The following is a 22,074-nucleotide window of genomic DNA, read 5'->3' as shown; positions in this document are numbered from 1 at the left end:
CTAGAGTAGAGGTATGCTGTTCACACACACACACACACACACACACACACACACACACACACACACACACACACACACACACACACACACACACACACACACACACACAGTCACACACAGTCACACACACACACACACACACACACACACACACACACACACACACACACACACACACACACAGGGAGGGGGAGAGGAGTAGAAAGGGATGAGAGGAGAGGGGGGTGGGAGGAACGCGCACCAGCTTTTGCCACCAGGTCGCAGTATTGGGCTCATTTAAAACAGCCTTAAAAACTCATTTTTGTTTTGTTTGTACATATAGTGTTAATTTCTCTGTATTTTTGTTTTAATATTTGAACTTTTTGGTTGCTAATTTATGTGAACTGAATACCAAGGTCCCCAATGGGAACAAGACCGCAAGGACTTTTTTGGACGGACCTTTTAGACAAAGTATTATAAATGTAATTGTGCTGTTTAAATTGTTTGCCTAATAAATTATTAAATCAAATCAGTAACTTGGCGACGCCCCCTTAACCATTAGGTTTAAGGTTAAGGTTAGGTTAAGGTTAAGGTTAAGTTTGTGTCGCCCCCAGCAAAGCGGACCACTCTGCCCGTTTGGTGAGAACAGACTAACAGCCCCTAATATTAAGGTAGGAAGTAGTTGGCCAAAAAACTGTTACAACGTCGGAGGCGTGCCGTTTCTGGCGGACTTGAGCAACGAGAGGCACCGCCGAGCGAGACGTTAGGTGAACGTTGCGAAGTCCGGCAGAACCGACTCTCCCTTCAAGTTATGTACCGATAGGGACAGAATTGTAAATTATGCCTGCACCGAGCATTATTTCCCACCACTAAGGGCGAAGCAGTTCCGTGAGAGTCACAGAAGGGGGCGTGTTACTATGAGCCAGTGTAGCAGATGTGAGCCATCCGGCTTTTAAAAGTAAAGTTGGCAGAGAATCATTTACTTACATAGGAGCCACACAGTGGAATGACCTCGAAAACAGTGTCAAACTGACAACCAATCTGAGGACTTTTAAGCAGAAAACTAAATCATGTCTATTAGAAAAGGTTCCCCTATAGAGGGTCTTTAGACTAGGAAAGATAAGGTAGCACTTGTTTGTATATATGTCTTTTCAAATAAATCAAATCAAACTACGACCCGGTGGTAAAATAGGACTTGTGGGAGGAACAGAGTACATTAAAGCTGTTCACACACATGTGAACAAGGTGTGTGTGTGTGTGTGTGTGTGTGTGTGTGTGTGTGTGTGTGTGTGTGTGTGTGTGTGTGTGTGTGTGTGTGTGTGTGTGTGTGTGTGTGTGTGTGTGTGTGTGTGTGTGTGTGTGTGTGTGTGTGTGTGTGTGTGTATGTGTCAAATGATCATTAGCCTCCCTCAACCACAGTCAGCTAACATGCAATATCACTAAATAAAACAGACATGCATCACACTTGCTCAAGGACACTTCAATCAGTCATATTTGCTGTCCAGGCCTGGAGTCAAACCTGGGACAACTGGATACTCCTGCTCCCCAAGTGGGCTCTCTAACCATTCAGCCCCAAATAAGTAGTCAAAAATCACTCAACTCCCCAAATTCACTCACAGTTTTCAGCGATACACGACCCAAGTTAAATATAATTATAAATCCAGTTCCAAAGACTTACCTGTGTTGTGTTGCTGTGCTCTAAGAAGACGTCTGAAGTGCCTCAGAGTAGGAATGGAACTGTCTTCATGGCTCTCACAGTGCTTGACACACAACCTGTCCATAGAAGGAAACACATAGTCAGTTGAGGATGCTAGAGATTGACCAACATATGGCCTCCATGTTTTTTATCTGCTGTAGTTATTAACCTGAACTGGAAAGCAAACTACAAAATAAGCCTGGGGTGTTGTACCCCTTTCTTTTCCTCTCCTCTCCTCTCCTCTCCTCTCCTCTCCTCTCCTCTCCTCTCGTCCCCTCTCGTCCCGTCCCCTCCCCTCCCCTCCTAACCCCAGCTGTAACATTTAAGTAATGAACACATTCTTGCATTACTAATTAGAGTGTGTGTGTGTGTGTGTGTGTGTGTGTGTGTGTGTGTGTGTGTGTGTGTGTGTGTGTGTGTGTGTGTGTGTGTGTGTGTGTGTGTGTGTGTGTGTGTGTGTGTGAGAGAGACAAGCAGTGTTAATTTTGACAGCAAATTTGTATCTAGTTGTTGTCCTATTTAGCCTGAACAGAAAGACTAATGTTGCTACATCAGTGGTTCTCAAACTGTCAAGGACCCCCAATATATATTTGGGTAGTGGACCCCCATCTCATTTTTTTTTGTTCCAGGGACCCCCAGAAGCAAATATATATATATATATATATATATATATATATATATATATATATAATGGGTTAAATAAATATCATAATAATTATATCCTTAGTTAACTATTTCTACAGTTATTTAGTGGATTAAAGGGCAAGACCACTTTAGTAGAGGTTTGGGTCGTGTAGATACCCTGCCGTGATGTAACTCCAAGGTGGACAAGAAATCAAAAATAATTGCTCCAGTGATTAGAAATTGATAATTAAAAATATGCTCCTCATTGATTTACATTGTACGGTGAAACAGATCTCATAGTCCACTCTTTTAGCACGTAAACAAACAAAGATGATTCAGACAATATAGAACATCACCAAACCCACTACTGTTTGTTTTTTTAATACAAATGTTAACTTCCTGTTGATTTTGCCATTTTTTTAGGAAGAAAACCCCGACTGAATCCATGGATCCGGATCCGGATCTTCAAATAGTAAAATCAACAGTAAGTCGATACTGGGTTTGGTGATGTTCTATATTGTCTGATTCAGCTTTGCTTGTGTTTGTTTATATGCTAAAAGAGTGAGTTTGAGAGCTGTTTCACCGTACAATGTAAGTCAATGAGGAGCATATTTAGAATGATCAATTTCTAATCAATGGAGCAATTATTTTAGATTTCTTGTCCACCTTTGGAGTTCCATCATGGCAAGGTAACTACACAACCCTAACCTCTACCAGAGTGGTCTTGTCCTTTAAGTGTAAAAGGTTTAGTTAAAGTGTAACACATTGTTTTAAATGATTCTAAAACGAAACGTGCATCATTATTTATAGTAACCTACTTATTTGTATCAATCTGAGGACAGTGAAACTTTACACTCTTTCAGCGTCTCAATCAATCTTTTAATTTATCAAGTAAGAAAAGTAACTACTCTAATCAGTACATTTATTTAGCTTGTATTTCAAGTTTAGCGTAAATAAAGCAGATCTTTAACCCAGTAGAACAAAGACAAGTAATTCTGACTTTCATTCAAACATGATCGTAAACACACAAGCTAAAGGTATTTTATCATGTAAGCCAGTTTGTTTACACTTGAACCGGCTAAAATTGGACAAAAACTAAATGGAATTTCATTCAAGAGTATATGATTAAAACCATATTAAAGGAGTAGTTCACCCCCAAAAAAATCGTATTTTCTATCAATTACACACCCCATGAAGCATTGAATTCATGGAGATTTTTTTGTTTGTGTCGCATTCCTAAGCCAATAATTTAATGGCAGAGTGTATTCCAATAGGAGACTCAAAGTGTCTCCTTTGAGTCTCCTACCGGAGACATTAGCATCTTTCCACCGGTCATGAAATTATTGGCTCAGGAATGCGACAAAAACTAAAAATCTCCATGAATTTTGGGTGAACTACTCCTTTAAGCTACTATCACTGCTTGTCACACACACACACACACACACACACACACACACACACACACACACACACACACACACACACACACACACACCCACACACACACACACACACACACACACACACACACACACACACACGTAGTAATAGATCTATTACCGGGTATCAAGGGTTAATTACCGGTTGGGTTTGTGGGTGCAGTCAGTCTGAAGAGGGTTGTAGGTCCAGGATGCTGTAGGATGGTCTAGGATGGTCTCTCAAAAGGGACACAGTAGCTGTCAATACAATACAACATATACTCACTGAGATTGTGATTGGTTTAAAACAACAGTGAGGTGTGGTCAAAGCAGTCAGGTATCACATGATGCAGATATAACCTGTTTAACAGGTCAAAAAAAATACCAAAATGTTAGTGTGGACGGCAGCCTGCGGAGCCTCTGGCAACTCCCAGGGTCCTACACTCCCAGGGTTCTAAGCGGCTGTGCAGTTTGGATAAATAGGGAGGGCTGATACATTAATGTGTGCATATCATTATGCCAAAGACAACACACACACACACACACACAGACACGCCCATTCTGGAAATCCATGAAATGAGAAGGAATGACTGAATTAAAAAAAAAAACATTTTTTTGGGTACAAGAGACACTGGGGACCCCAAAAAATACAAAAAAACTAGAAAAATTTGATTTTCATGGTGTAGACCCTTTAAGTTAAAGAGGATTTTATGGTTTCATTATTTAGCTTTTTATCAGGAGTTTGATGCCTTTTCTGCTCTTATTATTAAACTGCAGATGTGACTCTTCTTTTTACTGTCAACTACTTTTAACCCATTAAAACCAGGAAAGCATCTGTCATTTTAGATTTGATTGTTGGATACTCAAAAACAGCAGATGTACAAGCTCACAGTGCGAAATTAAGTGACACACTGTGAGCTTGTATATCTGCTATTTTTGAATATTGTTGAAAGGGTGAGGACTAGTGATTTAGAAGGTATTTGTGGAATGGCCCTCAGGTCATAAAGGGTTAAGGTGTGAGCGTAAAGAGTAAAGACTAAACTAAGTCGAAAAAGTGACATCATCGTTTGGCAGGGTAGACTAGATCAGTGGCTTCAGTTTCAGCTTTACCCAGCTGATACCTGCTCAGATGCAGCATGAACTCAGAGGGGGGGGTCTTATGGGTTAAGTGTCTTGCTCATTGACACTTTGACATACAGGGGGGGGGGGGGGGGTAGGGGGGGGGGGGGCTTCTTACCAGAACACCTCTCTATCCTCTAAGCAAGGGTAAGAACCCTACACTGCCGCCAATGAGTGGGTCGGCGTTAGCTTTGCCACTGTTGATGTGGGAAGTGAGGACGATGGCGTCAACAGGGGGTCCGGGACCCCTAGGGGGTCCTCAGAGTTACTACAGGGGGGCCGCCAAATCTTTGAGTGATTGGATACATTTTTGTAACCACTTGAACCTTATTATCCATATTCTGAAGAGAACCTAAGCCACAAATAACAGATCTACAAGCTCACAACGAGGCGCTGTGAGCTTGTAGATCTGCTATTTGTGGCAAAGAGGTTTGTTGTTGGTCCATGAAATCTATGAAAATACAATGTTATACAGTATGTTGTGTAGTGGGGGTCCCTGCTTCATCTCTCTCTCAGCTAAGGGGTCCCTGCTTGTGTGGTTAAAATGCTTTCCCGGTAGTAAAGGGTTAATAATATAAGGTGAGCTGCCTGACATTTAAAAACAGGTTCTCTGTGTTTTCTGAGGCTGAAATGATAGGAATTCATTTAAAACAGCATGTGTGTGTGTGTGTGTGTGTGTGTGTGTGTGTGTGTGTGTGTGTGTGTGTGTGTGTGTGTGTGTGTGTGTGTGTACCTGTACGGTGGGTGGGGATTAGGGTTAGTCACTCGGCCGCGTTGAGAACCTTCAGGCCGTTGTAGTACAGATCGGACAGCTGGCCCTGGAAGGGTCGGCCGCGGTCACTGCCCCCCCGATGCTGACCGTGGCCTGGGTGTTGAAGATGGTCAGCTGACGGCCTGCGGAGAATAGTTTATTTTATAATGTAGTCATTTATAACGCTCTTTATCAAGAGTGACTTACAGTAAACAAGGTAAACACATACATAGAATACAGAGACAGTGTAGTGTCTCAGTAAACTATAGGATCATAGAATACAGAGAGACAGTGTAGTGTCTCAGTAAACTATAGGATCATAGAATACAGAGAGACAGTGTAGTGTCTCAGTAAACTATAGGATCATAGAATACAGAGAGACAGTGTAGTGTCTCAGTAAACTATAGGATCATAGAATACAGAGACAGTGTAGTGTCTCAGTAAACTATAGGATCATAGAATACAGAGACAGTGTAGTGTCTCAGTAAACTATAGGATCATAGAATACAGAGACAGTGTAGTGTCTCAGTAAACTCTAGGATCATAGAATACAGAGAGACAGTTTAATGTCTCAGTAAACTATAGGATCATAGAATACAGAGAGACAGTGTCTTAGTAAACTATAGGTTCATATAATACAGAGAGACAGTGTAGTGTCTCAGTAAACTAGGATTGTAAACTATAGCATCTGTCTAAACAATATAATATCAACATAATATCATTATATACATTGAAACTATAGAAACTATAGGATAGCAGGTCAACAAATGAACCTGGCATCTGTCTAAATAACATGCTATCTAAATGACATTTTAACCTTTGCATAAGAATGTATGGCTGTCAAGACAGGGTCAAGACGGGGTCAAGACCAGGTCAAGAGTAGGTCAAGAGTAGGTCAAGTGCTGCGGGCTGAGGTGGCTTAAATGTTGTCACCTACCTGAAAATGTACTATATTCTGTTTACTAAAGAGCTGGAGAGACCCATGTGACCGAACAAACGCTCTGTAGCAATGATTACTATCACAATATAGTACTTTAACCCTTTTAACAAAAAAATATAAAATACCAAATAATATCACCTACCCTACCTTTAAGTCCCAAAGCAGTTATGCTATATCTACTGCATGTGATGTCAGAGGATGTTTAGACCAGTGGATTGATATCTAGTCAGTCATATCAACACTGCGTCTCAAAATGGTAAATGGTGCATTTATATAGCGCTTTTATCCAAAGCGCTTTACATACTGTAGATTGTCTATTACATTCACACATTCACACACACATTCATACCGATGACGGAGGAAACCATGCAAGGCACCAACCTGCTCATCAGGAGCAATGAGGGGTTCAGTGTCTTGCTTAAGGACAAATCTACACTAACTCTGGGGGAGCCCCCCAGCCCGGGATCGAACTAGGAACCTTACGGTTTCCAGTTCACTCTACCCGGCCACTCTACCCCTGAGCCACTAGTTAGTCCCCTGAGCCACCATTAGTCTGCACCTTAGTGGAGACTATTCTTCCTGGGGTCCAGGCATTTCACAATACAAATCATAAAATGCAGTACAACATAATCAATGTTAGTGAACAAAAACACAAACTTAGAGAACAGCATTTATATTAACAATAACAATTTAAATTAAAAAACAAAACAAAACAGGTTTGTCTGTCTGAAAATACCAAAAATAATAACCTAATCTAATCAATCCTTTTTGATTATTGCTTCCTTAAGTTTCTTTTTGAAACCAAATGTATTTCTTGTTAGAGTCAAATATGGGGGGAGCACCGTCCAGTATGCCATGGCTCTGTACATTACTGTTATCTTAAGTGCATTGATTCTGGGCAGAGGTAAAGTAAAGTGACCACTTGATGCCTGTCTAGTATTATAACCTTGTCTTTCATTTGCAGGTAATAGCTGTAAAAACAAACTAAATGGTTTCTGTGAGGAATACACATTCTTTAAAAACAGAATAAGGCTGCATGCCAGTCTTTCATCCACCCTCCTCCATGACAGCCTGGCATGCATAGCATCCACACTACTCCTAACAGAGCAGTGAAGTGCTAGTCTTGCCGCTCTGTTCTGAGCAAGCTGAAGTTTACCAAGTTCTTGCTTTGATGCACTAGACCAGATAACAGGACAGTAGCCCAGATTTGACAGAACAAGAGATTGTATGACTAGTCTAATTGTTGTGTTAGTTAGTTGTTGTGTTTGTTTGTTAGTTAGTGTGTGTGTGTGTGTGTGTGTGTGTGTGTGTGTGTGTGTGTGTGTGTGTGTGTGTGTGTGTGTGTGTGTGTGTGTGTGTGTGTGTGTGTGTGTGTGTGTGTGTGTGTGTGTGCGGTATCTCTAGATCTATGCCTTATAATGAATTCATTAACATAAAGTGAGCTACCTGTCAACGACCTGACATTTAAACAGTGGTGGAAAGTAACTAAGTACATTTACTTAAGTACTGTACTGACATACAATTTTGTGCGATGCATTGTGAGCTCGTAGATCTGCTATATTGTGAGCTTGTAGATATGCTATATTGTGAGCTTGTAGATCTGCTTTATGAAGACATATATACATTTGAGAACTTGAAATGGGACATTCTGCATAATGAGTACTTTTACTTTTGGTACTTTAAGTACATTGAGTGACTGAGACAAACCCTCAGGGTGTGGGCGTGGTCTGGTATTGTGGTCCGGCCCCTAAGTGCATCTGCATGGTCACCAAGGCTGAAGGTCAAAGGCTGCGGGCTGAGCTGGAGTCTATTCACCTGTTTCCTAGGCTGTGTGTTTTCCACTTCCTGTCGATTTCATTGGATATCATTGGTCATCTGACCAGTTTCATTGGATTTCATTGGATCAAATCGACAGGAAGTGGAAAACACACAGCCTAGGAAACAGGTGAATAGCCAAATTCCAATACCGAAAATCTCGGCGACTCGCTCACTCCCACTCGGTCACTCCGACTTCGAACCGGAAGTAGTCGGGTTCCAATTGTTCATTTGCTTCTTGGAGGAGTGGAGTCGAGTGGAAGAGGCTGAATTATAGAGCTTCAGCTGATAAAGTAACTGAAAAGACCGCAACAAGCCACTGGCTTTATTGTTTTGTATAAAGCTTAATACAATTATATACATTGTAATATATTGTGCACACTTAGTAGTTGTGCACAGTAGATAGTTCATTTCTCTCAGTGCATGCCTCAATGCAGTGCACGGACTAAATGACTGTGACAAAGATGATGTTTAAAATAATGTATTGTATTTATATGTGGACTGAATATAGGGTGACCAAATTCTGAATTCGCGAAAAGAGGACACTTCATCCTATTTAACTATAGCCGTACTCATTCAATTCTGAACCGATTCTTAAAATTTAAAATTCTCTATTAGCTGTGAAGGGTCTTCTTTCATGATTTATTTTGCCATCAAACAATATCAAGCAAAAAGGAAAACATTGTCGGGTCTCTGAATCGGGTTGAATTGGAAGAACCGTCGTCCTAAAAGACCCTCGCCCCGGGTCTAATCCGGCGGCCTCGGCCTGGAAAAAAAATGGGGCAGTGTGTTTTAGGACGAGCGTTCCGTTTTCCACCCGTCCCGTAGAAACCTCCGGCTCGTCTGAGTTTTTTTTTTTTTTCTTCGTCAAAGAAGTGGGGGGGATATCACCCAAACTCTCAAAACCCCGGACATTTGAAGGATTTTATAAAAAGCCATACAATGTACCAATAACACCTCCCGCTCTGATCTCTTATCTAATGCACCAAAAACTAAAAATTCAAGTCGGGCTTGTTTCTGTACTGAATATAACCACTGTGCTTCACAAATCAAAAAGATACTCAACAGACACTGGCATGAGCTCCAAACAGAGCCATATGTCAAAGACCTCTGCAAATCCTCACCCCTTGTTGCATTTAGGAGAGCACCCACAATCAAAGGTACAGTCATGTACAAAAATATGGTTCAAAAGAAGACCACATGGCTGACAACAACTGGAATGTATAGATGTGGTAACTGTGCCTGTTGCAACAACACAACAGACAAGAAATCATTCAATCATCCCCACACAGGAAGGAAGATTCCTATCCGTGAATGTATCAACTGCAAATCGACACACGTGATTTACATGCTGTTATGTCCCTGTGGTCTAGCATACGTAGGACAAACTACACGACCCCTCAAACAAAGAATATCAGAGCACAAAACTGCAATCCGTACAGGAAATATGGATTATGCAATTGCAAAACATTACGCTGAAGCAAATCATGGTTCCCCCTCTTCATTAAAAGTCTGTGGGATTGAGAAAATTGTGATGCCTATCAGAGGAGGTGATATTCTAAAGAAACTGTCCCAGAGAGAAATGCAGTGGATATACACACTCAACACTATGACACCCAATGGACTTCATGACGATTAGAGCTTAAAATGCTTTTTGGGTTAAGTCTATCTTTAATGCCCCTTCACTGTGTATTGGATGTGTTACTTTGTTACTTTATGATATATGTCTCAAATGACCTGTAATTGCCTGTGTCCTTGCATACTAGTGATTGGACCTTGGTGATTTACTTGATATTTCAGCTGTTGGTGACTTTATACCTTTTGTATAAAGTGAGTTGAATCTATGTGATATGAATGCTCTGAGGAAGGCTCAAAGCCAAAACGCGTAAACGTTCATTTTATTGGTGTGCCAATAAAAAAAAGTGGAAATGTGAGTCATTTGTCCTCCATTTAATTAAATTTTTTGGATGTGCTACCCTTTTGGATTTTTTTTATTCCTTTTTTTGATAAGTTATAATACACCAATTTAATCACACACTGGATGTGTGTGTGTGTGTGTGTGTGTGTGTGTGTGTGTGTGTGTGTGTGTGTGTGTGTGTGTGTGTGTGTGTGTGTGTGTGTGTGTGTGTGTGTGTGTGTGTGTGTGTGTGTGTGTGTCAAACAATGGCAGTAGGACATAGTGAACGGTTGTCTCTTAATAATTGTTTATTTGTACTGTTGACTTAAGCAATATTACACGAGAGGGTGTGCTTTACCGTCATTATTGGCACGCCAGTGATGCGGTCAGGAACGAGGCGAAGCCGAGTTCCGCGGGCATCACTGAAGTGCCCATAATGTAGGTAAAGCACACCCTCGAGTGTAATATTGCGATTATACAACAGTTACCAACAAAACACATCCAAATGTATTCATATTGTGGGGCAATTCATAATAAAAATGTTTCGCTATTATCCGTTTCCCTGTAAAGAGAAGACTTTATTTGACTGAGACATTCAATAGTCCCTAGCAGCGCTTTGAGGCACCGTCTCATCAACACAGCTGAGCTATCAATGCTTGCGCAGTGGAATGAATTCCAGTAGGCTATATGCTCCGTCGTACGACCGTGTCACTTGGCCAAAATAACTGATCTACAAGCTGACAACGCGTTGCGATGGCGTCGCGTTGTGAACTTGTAGATTGGCTATTTTCGCCGTGCGATACCTGGCGACACGTTGTGAACTTATAGATCGGCTATTTTCGCTATGCTGTTTGTTTTCGTCAGTTTGTTTTCCTACCGTGGGACAGCGTGACGTCACAGCACAGCTGTGCCACATATGGTCTAATCAGGTGCGGACTGCAGTGCGGAGTGATTTATTAATGTGATTAGGCCCGTGCTATCATGCTGTTTTGAAGCACGGCTAGATAGCTATTTCAACAAATCAGATTGCTTGGTCGAAACTACCTGTTGTATAATTTCTTGTATCTATGTGGCATGAATAATTATTTCTCTGTATTATTGTTATTATATGATTAGGACATCAGAGGCACTTTTTGTACTGTACCTTTAAGGTCACGTGACGTTTTGATCATCACATACTGGTTTCTGATTGGACGTCTGTACCTGTCTGAGATGTATTTAGTGATGAGGTCAGCCTGTCTGAATCACACCTGATTTAAACGACCCAAACGTTGTTTTGTCATCAATACATATTGTGTTGAAACGTGGCAGTGTGCGGTATCTCTCTAAATCTATGCCTTATAATGAAGTCATTAACATAAAGTGAGCTGCCTGTCAAAGACCTGACATTTAAAAACAGGTTGACTGTGTTTTCTGGAGCTGAAATGATAGGAATTCATTTAAAACAGCATGTGTGTGTGTGTGTGTGTGTGTGTGTGTGTGTGTGTGTGTGTGTGTGTGTGTGTGTGTGTGTGTGTGTGTGTGTGTGTGTGTGCGCGGTGGGTGTACGGTGGGTGTACGGTGGGTGGGGAGCAGTGGTGGAAAGTAACTAAGTACATTTACTTAAGTACTGTACTGAAATACAATATTTTGCGACGCATTATGAGTTTGTAGATCTGCTATATTGTGAGCTTGTAGATCTGCTAAATGAAGAAATGTATACATTTGAAATGGGACATTCTGCATAATGAGTACTTTTACTTTTGGTACTTTAAGTACATGGAGTGAGTGAGACAAACCCTCAGGGTGTGGGCGTGGTCTGGTATTGTGGTCCGGCCCCTAAGTGCATCTGCATGGTCACCAAGGCTGAAGGTCAAAGGTTGCGGGCTGAGCTGGAGTCTATGGAGTCTACAGTATGTTCTCTGGGGCTGAAATGCCAGGAATGAGGCCAGTGGTGTAAAGTAACTAAGTACATTTACTCGAGTACAATTTTGAAGTACAATTTAGCCGATCTACAAGCTCACAACGCGCCGCATCTGGACGCGTTGTGAGCTTGTAGATCAGCTATTTTCAAACATTTTAGTGATTTTACTGTTGGTACTTTAAGTACATTTTGATACCAATACTTTTGTACTTTTACTCAAGTAAATTTTGAATTCCGGACTTTTACTTGCAACTTAAAGTATTTCTACAATGCAGTTGATGGATACTTTTACTTAAGTAAGAAATGTGAGTACTCTTTCCACCACTGGTGAGAGCAGAGCCACCATGAGCCTCAGGGCTGTGCATAGAGTGTTAGAGCCACAGAGGCTGAATGGAATGTCCTTTTGGACATTTATAGACGGGGAAAAAGTAGATCTACAAGCTCAACCACAAGGTTCGTCATTCCATTCCAGGCACAGCATCCTGGTCATATGGCAGAATAAATTACACTTAAAACATTACATCATACCTATAGAGCAAATAAAGCAATTGCACTTTCCCGCTAAAAACTAAAAACTATGCATTAACAACAACAGTTATTTACCATGAACACTGGGAAAGCATCTGTTATTTTACATTTTAACCATATTTTATGTACAGCAGCTCTAAGCCAGGGGTGATGCAACTTTGACGATGGAGAGGACCACTATATTTACACACTCACTCCAGAGGGACACACTGCATTACATACTGTATTATATACTGTCGGGCCATTCTACGTCACACAAAAGTAGCAAAAATAGCAGATCTACAAAACGCGTCGCAGCACGGCGCGTTTTGAGCTTGTAGATCTGCTATTTTTGCCATTTTTGAATTGGAATTCGGATTTCTTTTTTGCCATTTTTTTATTGGAATCCTGAAAAGTTTAAATTTTATTTCATTTCAAATGCATTTAGTTATACTTATGTTAACTTTATGAACTTAAATACAAATACATTGGACATACAAAATAATTTTGATACTAGTCATTAAGCTACTACTAATATAGTAATTAAAGCGGGTCATGTTTGCATTTTTGGAATTGTAACAGCTGAAATTGATAAGATATCAGTATAGGGACCGGGCGTAGCGACGTCACCGTGGCGTCACAGTGGTAACCCCGTCCACTTTGTCCACCATTTTCGTTGGGTAGATTGACGCGCTGCCACAACACTGCACTAGTCCTATGCTTGTTGCACCATGGAGATCAGATGTCGGAGATATCAAAGAAACGTTGTATGGCTTGGGTGTCAGCTGACGAAATAACATAACCTTCAACGACATTCCCAAACAGACAGCACACAATAAAAAATATAAACAGTGTGCTGATCAGATCACAGAGCAGAGCCCTGGCTAAGTGGCTAGCGGCTAAGCTAGCAGTTTGGATGGGAAGTTTGTGGCCGTATTAGCTAAATCTGGCATTAAAAAAAAAAAGTCTATCGAATATCTTAAATACAATGAGATTGAGCTAAAAGCTAAATTGTGTTTCTCTATGTGTCCAGTCTGAGAAACATTGTCTAACGTGGGTGGCTCACAGTCACGGTGGCTGAGTGAACAGCCAGGGACTCTTGTCTGTCTGTCTGTCAGCAAGTGTTCAGACGTCGGAGATATCAAATAAATGTACAGTAGTATGGCTTGGGTGTCAGCTGACGAAATAACATAACCTTCAACAACATTCCCAAACACATTTAATCTCAAAGAACGAGCTTGACAGCACACAATCAAACATATAAACATCTGTTGGAGGTGAGGCGAGCATCAGCGTTGCCATGTCAGCTAATTATAAGCAACTTTGGGCTTCTTTTTCTGTAAACTTGCTTGTAAAATTGGTAGTTGCGGGTTAGGTTTTTTTGTGTGGCTTATTTATAAAGTGTACTTTCTTATTTAGGCTCATTTAGGTACTTGCTTATTAAGGCTTAAAAAAAAACAAAAAACAGTGGTTCTCAAATCTTTTCATGAAAATGTTTTGTGCCAGGGAGCATTTGTGTTGTTAGAATGTTTAACAAAATATTACAAATATTCTTTATTTTATTGCAAGAGTTTTTTTTTAATAGCCTATGTACAAGCTCACGTGAGCTTGTAGATCGTCTATTTTCAAGTAGCTGATGTCACTAAGCCACTTATTTTGGGCTTGTTTTCATAGACCTGGTTGCTTATTTATCTCGCAAAATATGGCAACACTGATCGCAACAGGTCCGTTGTGCACTTTCTCAATGATGAATGAACAATGTAAAATTAATAATAATACTTCGCTATAATAATATTATAAATATATATATAAATAATCAGTACTCAAGATGACTCTATATTTTATTTCGCTTACACAACTAAGCAACAAAACGTTTTTTCAGGTCAAATGAATGATTGTGACTGACTGGGCACTGTCATTACATCTGATCTAGGGCACAGATGTAATGACTTTTTTCCAGGTAGCGTGCCTTTGCGTCCGAGTTCAGCTTCTCTCTGTATGGTATCTCTCTGTCACGCACTGAGCGGTCCATCTTCTGTCCTTTACCAATAAATCCGTTGTAGTGTATGCGTTCAGGAGTCACACTCAGGACACGCGTGAGTAACTGTCAATGTTGATACGAGCTGTTGTTATGGAGCCCACCTAATATGGCCACCGGAACTACTTCAGCCTAAGCTTGGCCACGCCTTTTGCCCTGCCCCTATAGGGCTGAACTGCTGAAGTGGTTAGTATTATGTTTTGTAATAATTAAAATCTACAAAGTAACTAGTAACTAAAGGTTTCAAATAATTGTAATGAATAAAAGTACGATATTTGCCTTGAGATGTAATGGATTAAAAGTTTCTCCTGGGTGCCAGTGAACCAGATGGCCATTGAAAAAATATTTATTTCCCCCCTTTCAGCCAGAGACTGTCCAGTTGTTGTACATGAGGACCTTACAACTAGTGTATCCCTTCAAACCTGAGTGAAAATCACGTAAACTTCAAATTCAAACTTCAAAGTTTGTCACATCAGGTACAAAGAGTGCCAAGTCCAAGAGTGGGTAAAATTATTTTGTGCAAGCTTCCCACAAATTGCAGTTTCTTTTGAAATAAACAATAGAGTGAAATGTCAAATATGAAAACAAACATGTTTACTTTAAGTTTATTTAACAGTGATGAAGTTATTCTTGCAGCCTTTTTTGGTTAAGATCTTTCCTTTTATGTGCCAGAGTCTTTGCAGGGGAGTTGCAGTACTTATGCAAATCACAAATAAATTCTAATTTATGACCAAGTGGGATTATCATTGAGCACACCTACATAAGAGCAGATTTGGATGTTAAGAAGGTATGGTGCATCTGTAGTTGTCATCTCTTATTGCTTCTCAGACAATTAAGGGAAATGTAGGAAAACTACAACATGAGGCCCAGGTCTGTTAATTTGACCGTGATGATGATGTGTGTGGATTTGTTTTCTTATTTTTCTTTTCTTTTTCTACCAGGTAAAGGCAGATGAGTTCCGGTGGAGCTGCAGAGCAAGGCACAGGTTTTGAATATCACAGACTCTGAGGTTCAGCTCATCTGCAACCTCCTGCAAGATTTACAGACTGGGCTTGACATCAACAAGCAGCTTCTTGTGGAGGTACGATTGAAACGGACTACAGCTACTCTGTATCCCCGTCTAAATTAAATGTACAGTACCCCAAAAAAGAGACATTTAAAATATTTAATTTACAGTACCAAAATTGCAAAAAAAAATCTAATCCTTATTACAGGATGAGTTTCAACTATGCGTTCATAATTAAAATGAATACCAGTTAACCTGTGATGCAAATAATTCAATCTGATGGGGATGAGTCGAGAAGGAACAGTGTCTACACATTTGTCATCACATTTTGGGAGCAGAATTACATTTTACAGTTAAATGGAAACACTCAATGTTGTTCATATGCATTTAAATTAATTGTTGATTATTATAATCTATAGGAACAATACTACCCCATAATGACAGAAAAGTCCCCGTTCTGTCTATTTCAGACATTCTTGAGGGGCCTTCAATTCCGGTGGCAAGCAACAGCCTGGCACTCCCATTTTGCATCAACCCAATTCTTACTTTTCTCAAGTCAAGATCACTATTTTGGCCCTTGGGTATCAGCTAAAACCCAAGAAATAAATGTTTTCATACTCATGTTTTTTTTTTTTTTTTGATCTGGTCAAGTTTCAAACACAACTGACCCATTTTAAATCTGAGCCCGATTCTAAAAACGCAAACAATTGAATGCTTGCCCTACAAAACATAGAGGTAATGTTCATGGTTTTTCTTAACCACATTAACCCTAAGTCTAAGTCTAAATCTTAACCTACCCCTCCCTACCCCCCCCCCCCCTCCTTCATTTTCCTCTTTTGTATATATATATATATATTTATTTATTTTCTCTCGTCATACCAGTAACCTGAAAGCTGATTGTATGACATTCTGTATAGTAGTGTGTATATCTGCCTGCCTCTTATATTTCATCATGATTTGTGTGCATGGGGTTCTCATCTTAAACAAGCGTAATGCTTAATGAGGGTTTCCAGTTTAGTAGACCTTGTATTGTGAATTTGTACTTCCATGTACTGTTATGTACTGTCATGTACTATTCTCATGTCTTTCTAAATAAACTACATCAATCAATCAATCAAACCCTACTGTCCTTATTCTAGTCATATCACGATAGACAACTATTCAGCAACAGTAGCAGATCTAAACGCTCTCAATGGGAAGCTTTTTGAACGTGTAGATTGGCTATTTTCAGTGAAAAGATATGGTGTAGAGGGCAAATTAGAGGGCCAAAGACGAGTATATACTCGTGGGGGACCCTGGTCAAGAAAGTATAAAGGATAGGGTTTAAATGGTTAAAATGAACATGCTCACTCGGAGGTTAATGTAAATGTGTACCTCCTTGAAGAGCTGTGTTCTCAGGTTGGTGTATGTGTGTTTAGGTGGATGAAAGCGTGGCGGAGTTCGAGAAGCAGCAGAAGGAGATAAAGTCCCTGAACACAGAGGTGGACAGAGAGAAGAGATCTCATGTAATAAAGTTGGAAAGGTTGTCCAAACAGCAGCTCCGCAGGAATAACATGAAAGATACGGCAGAGCAGCACGTTCAGGCCGTCATGAGGAATTGTTTTGTTAAGTTGTAATGAGTAGCAAAAGTTTTGCTACTTAGCGTTAGTAATATTGAATCGTATCAGAGTTGAGTGAATCGTCACTCCACCATTAGACACTGTCTCTCTACACTGTCTCACACACACACACACACACACACACACACACACACACACACACACACACACACACACACACACACACACACACACACACACACACACACACTGTATCAGCAGCAGTGAGGCAGCAGACAACAAGCCAGCAGGCAGCTAGCCACCAGGCCAGGCTGAGGAGCAGCCACCACCAGGCAACCAAGCCACCAGGCCACCACCAGCAGGCAGCTAGCCACCAGGCCAGGCTGAGGAGCAGCCACCACCAGCAGGCAGCTAGCCACCAGGCCAAGGCGGGTAGTTGATGTGAAGATGCCTCCGAGGAAAAATCAGGCAGAGTTGAGAGAGGAAAGATCAGAGGAAGATCTGGTCTCACTTGCTCAGGTAAAGGAGCTGCTTCAACAACAGAAATACATGTTCAGTGCACTTTTACAGCTGCAACAAGATAATTTTAAAGGTTTTGTAAAACTCATTATGGACTCCACCAACTCTAGGTTGGATGCAATTACAAGAGAGGTGCAGGAGATCAAAACAAGTATACAATTTACGCAGAAGGAGGTAGATGATATCAAAGGTCAGAATGCAACACAATCTGTACGTTGTAACTCCATGCAAGCTGACAGCATGAAGATTTGTGACAGCCTATCAGCTGTCACAGATAAAATGGAGTATGCAGAGGGGCAATCAAAAAGGAACAACCTGGTTTTTGACGGCATCACTGAGACGCCTGGTGAGACCTGGGCAGATACGGAGGAAAAGGTGAGGGGTATTCTTGTGGAAAAACTAAAGCTGCAGCCGGATGTTGAAGTCGAGCGAGCACACCGCGCTGGGAGATTAGTGCCTGGTAGCAGCAGACCCAGATCCATTGTGGTGAAGTTTTTAAGATTCAAGAACAGATCAGCGGTGTTAGAGAGAGACAAAAATTTGAAAGGGACCAATATTTACATTAATGAAGATTACACTGAAGCAGTCCGAATGAAAAGGAAATAACTACTCCCAAAGATGAGGGAGGCAAGGGAGAGAGGTGAAATTGCCTATCTGAGGCATGACAAACTAATAATCCGCCCCCGTGACAGCAACCCAAGGTCACCTAGTGACGAGTGAACTTGACAACTTTGCCACAACTTTAACTGTGTACTGTCTTATACATAAACCATGTCAATTTTTAAAAAATTACCAAGGAAAGGACTGAAATTTGCTCATATTAATATTTGTAGTCTCAGGAATAAGCTGACTGAAATAAATGACTTATACATTTCAAACAATATACATATTCTGGCTATCTGTGAAACGCATATTGATCACACAGTGTCTGAAAATGCTGTGAATATACAGGGATATAGTATTTATAGGAAAGACAGGAGCATATATGGGGGAGGGGTTGCCTTAAACATTCAGAGCCACATTCCAGCTAAACTAAGACAGGACCTTTATGCCAAGCAGCATTACCATTACCATTACTGATAGGATGTTGTTATCGACCACCAAGTGCTAAGAGTGAATATTTAGACACAGTGTGTGAAATGATGATTGATGTGTGTGACATTGGAAATGAGGTTTATTTGATGGGTGATTTTAATATCAACTGGCTATCACGTGAATGCCCACTAAAAAACGAAGTTATGTCTGTAACTGATGCATGTTTTTTTTAACCCAATTTATCAAACAAAATACACGCATTTGCATAAATAGCGCTGGTAAAATAACATCAACCTGTATATTTTCACTAATGCTGTTGACCTCTGCTCTAAAGGAGTATCAGTTCCTATTGGATGTAGTGATCACAATATAGTGGCCATAGCAAGAAAAGCAAAAGTACCTAAAGTGGCTCCTAAGGTGATCTATAAGAGATCCTACAAGAGATTCTGTCAAGAATCGTTCTGTAAAGATGTAGGTAATATATGTTGGTCGGAAATATATAAGGAGGAGAATCCAGATGAGGCAATTAAAGCTTTTCAAAATGTATTCTATGAAATTATTAATAGACATGCACAAGTAAAAAAGTTTACTGTAAAAGATTTCAGGGCACCATGGATTGACAAAGACTTGAAAGAGTGTATGGTTAAAAAGGTGTGGCAAACATGACTGGCAACAAAGATGACTGGCAAAGTTAAATGAGTGTAAATATGATGGGGAAAAGCTGTGGAGCACTTTAAATGACATAATGGGCAGAAAGCCTAGTTCAACACCATCATTTATTGATACTGGCGAATCATTCTTAATAAAAGCCCAGTGAGATAGCAGATTATTTTAACAGTTTTTTCATTAATAAAGTGGACAAATTAAGGAGTGAAATGTTATCCACAAGTAACACATTATCATATTCTAATATAAAAGAACAGATTATGAAAGGTAAGAAGTGTCATTTTGAACTAAAGAAAGTAAATGTAGAAAAAGTGCAACATCTACTATTAAGCACTAATAATGACAAACCAGCAGGTAAGGATAATTTGGATGGTAAACTTCTAAAAATGGTAGCCAGTGATGTGGCTGGTCCTGTATGCCACATTTTCAATGCCAGTATAACAAGTGGTGTATTTTCTGTGGGGTGTAAAGAAGCAAAAGTAACGCCTCTTCCAAAAAATACAAATGAGAATTTTAGTGGAAAAAACAGCCGCCCAATCAGTCTGTTGCCGATTCTTAGCAAACTACTTGAAATAATTGTAACCGACCAAATACAAGGCTTTTTTACAGTGAATAAATTATTTTCAAATTTTCAGCATGCTTACCGTGAAGGACATTCAACTGGTACAGCACTCACACAGATAACAGATGATTGTCTAAGACATATAGATAGACGGACAAGAAAGCTGTTTGATGAGCTAAAGAAAATCAACTGCAAAATGGACAATATGAAGGACAATCTTGAAAAGCAGATGGGTGGTTTGTTTGATAAAATGCAGAATGCGTTTGAGAAAAAGATTGAAAAAAAGATTGACCGCATAGATTCATCTCTGCAAAAATCTATCAATGATAATCACACAGCGATAAGGTCGGATTTAGAGAAACACCGCCGCGATATTAAAGACACGCTTGATATCGAAGTTGGGAGGCTGCAATCTCGCATGGATGCCTTGGAGGGGAACTTCAACTCAACCGGCGGTCCACCTAAAGAAAGGTTTGATCCTGATGTCTCTTTAATTGTGGCCGGATTGCCAGTGGAAGAAGAGGAAAACATAAGGGGAAAAGTCAAACGGTTTCTGAAGGACGGGCTCGACGTCCAGACCGAAACTGTGGATGTAATTCGACTAGAGGGGAGAGGAGGGCAGCCTGGATTGGTGAAAATTTAATGCATATCTAGAGAAGAAAAGATTGGTATTCTTCGGAATTTTTTTTTGCTGAAGGATCACACAGAGTATCAAAAAGTATATGCGCGTTCTGCTAAATCCCATACTGACCGGCTAATTGAACTGAACTTTAAAACGCTGCTTAGAGAAATCCCAGCTGGGAAAGATCTCTTTATTGCGGGAAATGGCAGGCTCATACGACGGGGAATGGAGAGAAACGAGACGGGGCCAACGGGCGGTGACCGGGACGGCCGCCGTGGAGCCCGCGGTGGCCAGTATGAGAGACACTGGAGGGAGAACCGCAGCCATCAGGGCCGTGAAGATCACCGCGGGCCTGGCAGAGGCAGACGGAACTCTGATGGGTCTGAGGAATCCCGAGACAGACGAGGGTCGTGGTTTAGGAAAGAAACGGAGGAGAAAAGCAACGGGGACAACGGAGCTGTGAGAGACAAGGAATGGCCTGCTTTAGGTCAAAGTGAAGATAACGAACTGGAAACTACAAAATGAGGTTTCCCATCGTCATATAGCCCATGCGAGCACATATCATTCTTACATTGGAATATAAATGGATGGACACAAGCAAACTGTGACCTTAGGTTATCTATTCTACAGGCTTTGAATGCAGACATTATCTCCTTAAATGAGACTCATCTTCAAGGAGAAAATGTTATTGAACTGGACGGGTATGTATGGTTTGGGTTAAATAGGAAAACGCACATTAAAGCATGTAGAGCATCTGGTGGAGTGGGGATGTTAGTTAGGTTGAGTTTATTTCAAGATTACCAGATCGAAACTGTTGAAAAAGATGATGGGATTTTAGGTTTATTATTTCAACATAAATTATCAGAGTATAGTTTTGTCATATTTTCCTGTTACCTCCCACCTGAAAATTCCCCCTGGGGAAGAGACGCTTCAGCTTTTTTTTGTCGTTTATTAAGTTTGATCTATCAATTTTCTGAAGTGGATGCAATTTATATTGGTGGGGACGTGAACGCTAGAATTGGAAATATGGAAGATTTTATCCCTACTATTGACTCTATTCCCCGAAGAGTTGCAATTGATGATTATGTTAATAAACATGGGGAAACATTCCTAGAATTCCTAAGAGATTCGAGAATGTGTGTACTTAATGGTAGGATCGACCCACTATGTGATAATTATACATCAGTGTCGCCAAAGGGTAAAGCCATGGTTGATTATATGGTCGTGCCTTTTGATTGTTTAGAAAACTGTTTGGAATTTAAGGTATTGCTCGCCTCACAAATGGTAGAGGATAGAGCTTTATTTAATTTGATAGGAGATAATTGTCGTCTACCTGGGGCCTGTTCCTCAAAAGGTGAATTAAAAAAGCCTGGCCTTAAGCCAAATCCAGGCTTGACAAAGTCGGGTCCGAAAAGCCT

At 40.5% G+C, this 22,074-nt stretch overlaps 1 protein-coding gene across 1 annotated transcript; it reads left to right on the top strand.

The window, feature by feature from the left end:
- Positions 1-13,380: 13,380 nt before the first annotated feature.
- LOC308077551 (uncharacterized protein) lies at positions 13,381-17,309 on the top strand (the record flags this gene model as incomplete). The annotated part of the gene is made up of 3 exons (XM_080418300.1): positions 13,381-13,393; positions 15,644-15,768; positions 17,112-17,309. 3 exons carry the CDS (start codon positions 13,381-13,383, stop codon positions 17,307-17,309), a joined length of 336 nt encoding a protein of 111 aa, XP_080274426.1.
- Between the last annotated feature and the right edge of the window lie 4,765 nt (positions 17,310-22,074).

The sequence above is a fragment of the Gymnoscopelus braueri genome (genome assembly GCF_963280865.1).
Source record: "Gymnoscopelus braueri genome assembly, chromosome: 21".
In the NCBI taxonomy this organism is placed as follows: Eukaryota; Metazoa; Chordata; class Actinopteri; order Myctophiformes; family Myctophidae; genus Gymnoscopelus; species Gymnoscopelus braueri.
Note: the sequence above shows the minus strand (reverse complement) of the source record. Positions and strands in the feature narration are given on the sequence as shown.